At 45.6% G+C, this 2,152-nt stretch overlaps 1 protein-coding gene across 1 annotated transcript in view; it reads right to left on the reverse strand.

The window, feature by feature from the left end:
• The window catches only part of LOC106812124 (sodium- and chloride-dependent glycine transporter 2-like), a 19,804-nt gene that overhangs the window by 6,501 nt on the left and 11,151 nt on the right, over positions 1-2,152 (reverse strand). Inside the window, exon 4 of the mRNA XM_014815911.1 lies at positions 940-1,078. Within this exon, the coding sequence (XP_014671397.1) occupies positions 940-1,078 (139 nt within the window). The remainder of the gene's footprint in view (positions 1-939; positions 1,079-2,152) is intronic.

Raw genomic sequence — 2,152 nt, forward strand, 5'->3', positions numbered from 1 at the left:
GAGCGAGAGAGAGAGAGAGAGAGAGAGAGAGAGAGATTTATAAAGAAAGAGGTGAGGGAGACAGCGCGTAACAGAGGGAGAGCGAGCAAGAGCGCAAGTGAATCAAAGAGCGAGACAAGAAAAAAGGAATATAGAAAGAGAGGAGAAACGGACGAGTAAAAGAAAGAAAAAAGTAGAAAGTGGAAGGAAGAGTCAGAAAGGGGTAAGAGAGAGGCGGAAAATGAAAGATAGAAGAAGGCGCAAGAAGGAAAGATAGAGGGGACGAAAAAGAACAAGATAAATAGATGAGGGTGCGAGAATTCCCGAACGATTGTTATTATTATTATTATTATTATTATTATTATTATTATTACTACTACTATTATCATTATTGCCACGCTTGCATCGTGCATCGTCCTGTTTAATGTGGATCGATTCATAAAACCTTATTACTATTCGACGCTCGTGTTCATGGCGTACACTAGTACAACTGGTTGTGGTGTAATTGATGTAAAGCATAGACTGCCGGCTTGGAGAGCATCCAGGATACGTAACACGCCAGAGGCGTGGTATTTATATCTATTGCTACTGCTCTCTTGGCGGGAAGCTATTCACTGTGATACGTGTGAGTGGGTAGTATTCTTTTTACAGCCGCTTTCGTAGATTATGCTGTAGCTGCATTTTATTGCGTTCAGCCGCTTCTTGCGTCATCGTTTGCTCACCATTCTCCATACATAACCTCTGCTTCCCCCCATTCCCTTGCTCGTTCTCAAACCACTCTTTCTTATCGTACTCTGCCCGTACCCTAACCCTATCCCCAACCCTAACCCTAATCCCAACCCTAACTCTAAGCCTAACCTTATCCTCAACTCTAACCCAAACCCTACCCCCTAACCCCAGCCCCAAACCTCTATCACATCTTCTTTCCCGCATGTACTCTCTCGTTGTATTACAACTCACTGGAAATATTCTTCGCTCGGTGACTTTGGCTTCCCGAGCGTGGCGAACACGTCATCGCCGACGTCGTCTGCCGTCACGCACGTGCCGTTGTAGATCGTGCCGTTCATCGCCGTACAGTTGTTCGACGACAAGCTACAAGCTGCAACGATGACAGAAGCATGAATCTGTGTATATAGCATCCTCGTCGTGTACGTACCACTAAATAACCCCTGCTCTCACCGTACGATACATACAGGCACGTACGCAAACATGCACGCGCGCACGCACGCACGCATGCACGCGCATACAGACCACACGCGCACACACACACAAGGACGCATGCACACACGCAAACACGCATGCACGCGCGTACACAGACACGCGCGCACACACACAAGGACGCACGCACGCACGCACGCACGCACATACGTAGGTATATATATATATATATATATACGGCGGACGTTTTTAAACAGGATCGTGGTATGTGAAAGGAAATCAGCATTTCATGCGCGTCCCTGGGCGTCAGTGAGCTGTGACATCCGGCCTCAAGGCCAGCAGGAAACAGATAAAGAAGGAAGATGGATCTCTTTCCAGCAACCTATAGTGTCATCACAGGCACTTGAAGCGTTTCAATAAAATATAATGCTAAATAAATACGAAATCTAATACTAGTACCACAAAATTCTTAATGTTTCTATACTCTCTTTCACCTATATATATATTATTGCCGACAGTTTTCTGTAAATTCCGTGTAAATGCTCTACGCACACACACTAGGCCCTAATATAAATATATAATCTAAGTCGGACCCTAACCCTAAACACTAGCCATACTTAAATTCTTCACGCTAAACCCTAAACCGTAAACACTCTACCCTCGGCTAACGGTAATCCCAACCCTAACCAAATCCTAACCCTATACTAATCCTAGCCTTTACTTGTAACGATAATATACTACGTTTATAGCTCTAGCAATAGGCCCACTACGATTTCTCTACTGCTAATTAATAATTTTAACCTTTTAAAACGCTCTCAACGCATTCTACTTTTGCTGAAGCGCTCCGCGGTACGTCTTCTACATTTTAACAACCCGCAGAATCACGTCAAGAACCCACATACGGCTCGATACACACTTGGCACCTTGCCCGCTCGCGTACTCACCTCCCGTCGGTAGACACCTCCCTTCGGTAGTGACCCTTCCCCCAGGGATAGGACCCTCCCCTCGGTAAACA

Source organism: Priapulus caudatus, unplaced genomic scaffold, assembly GCF_000485595.1.
Source record: "Priapulus caudatus unplaced genomic scaffold, Priapulus_caudatus-5.0.1 Scaffold610, whole genome shotgun sequence".
Classification (NCBI taxonomy): Eukaryota; Metazoa; Priapulida; class Priapulimorpha; order Priapulimorphida; family Priapulidae; genus Priapulus; species Priapulus caudatus.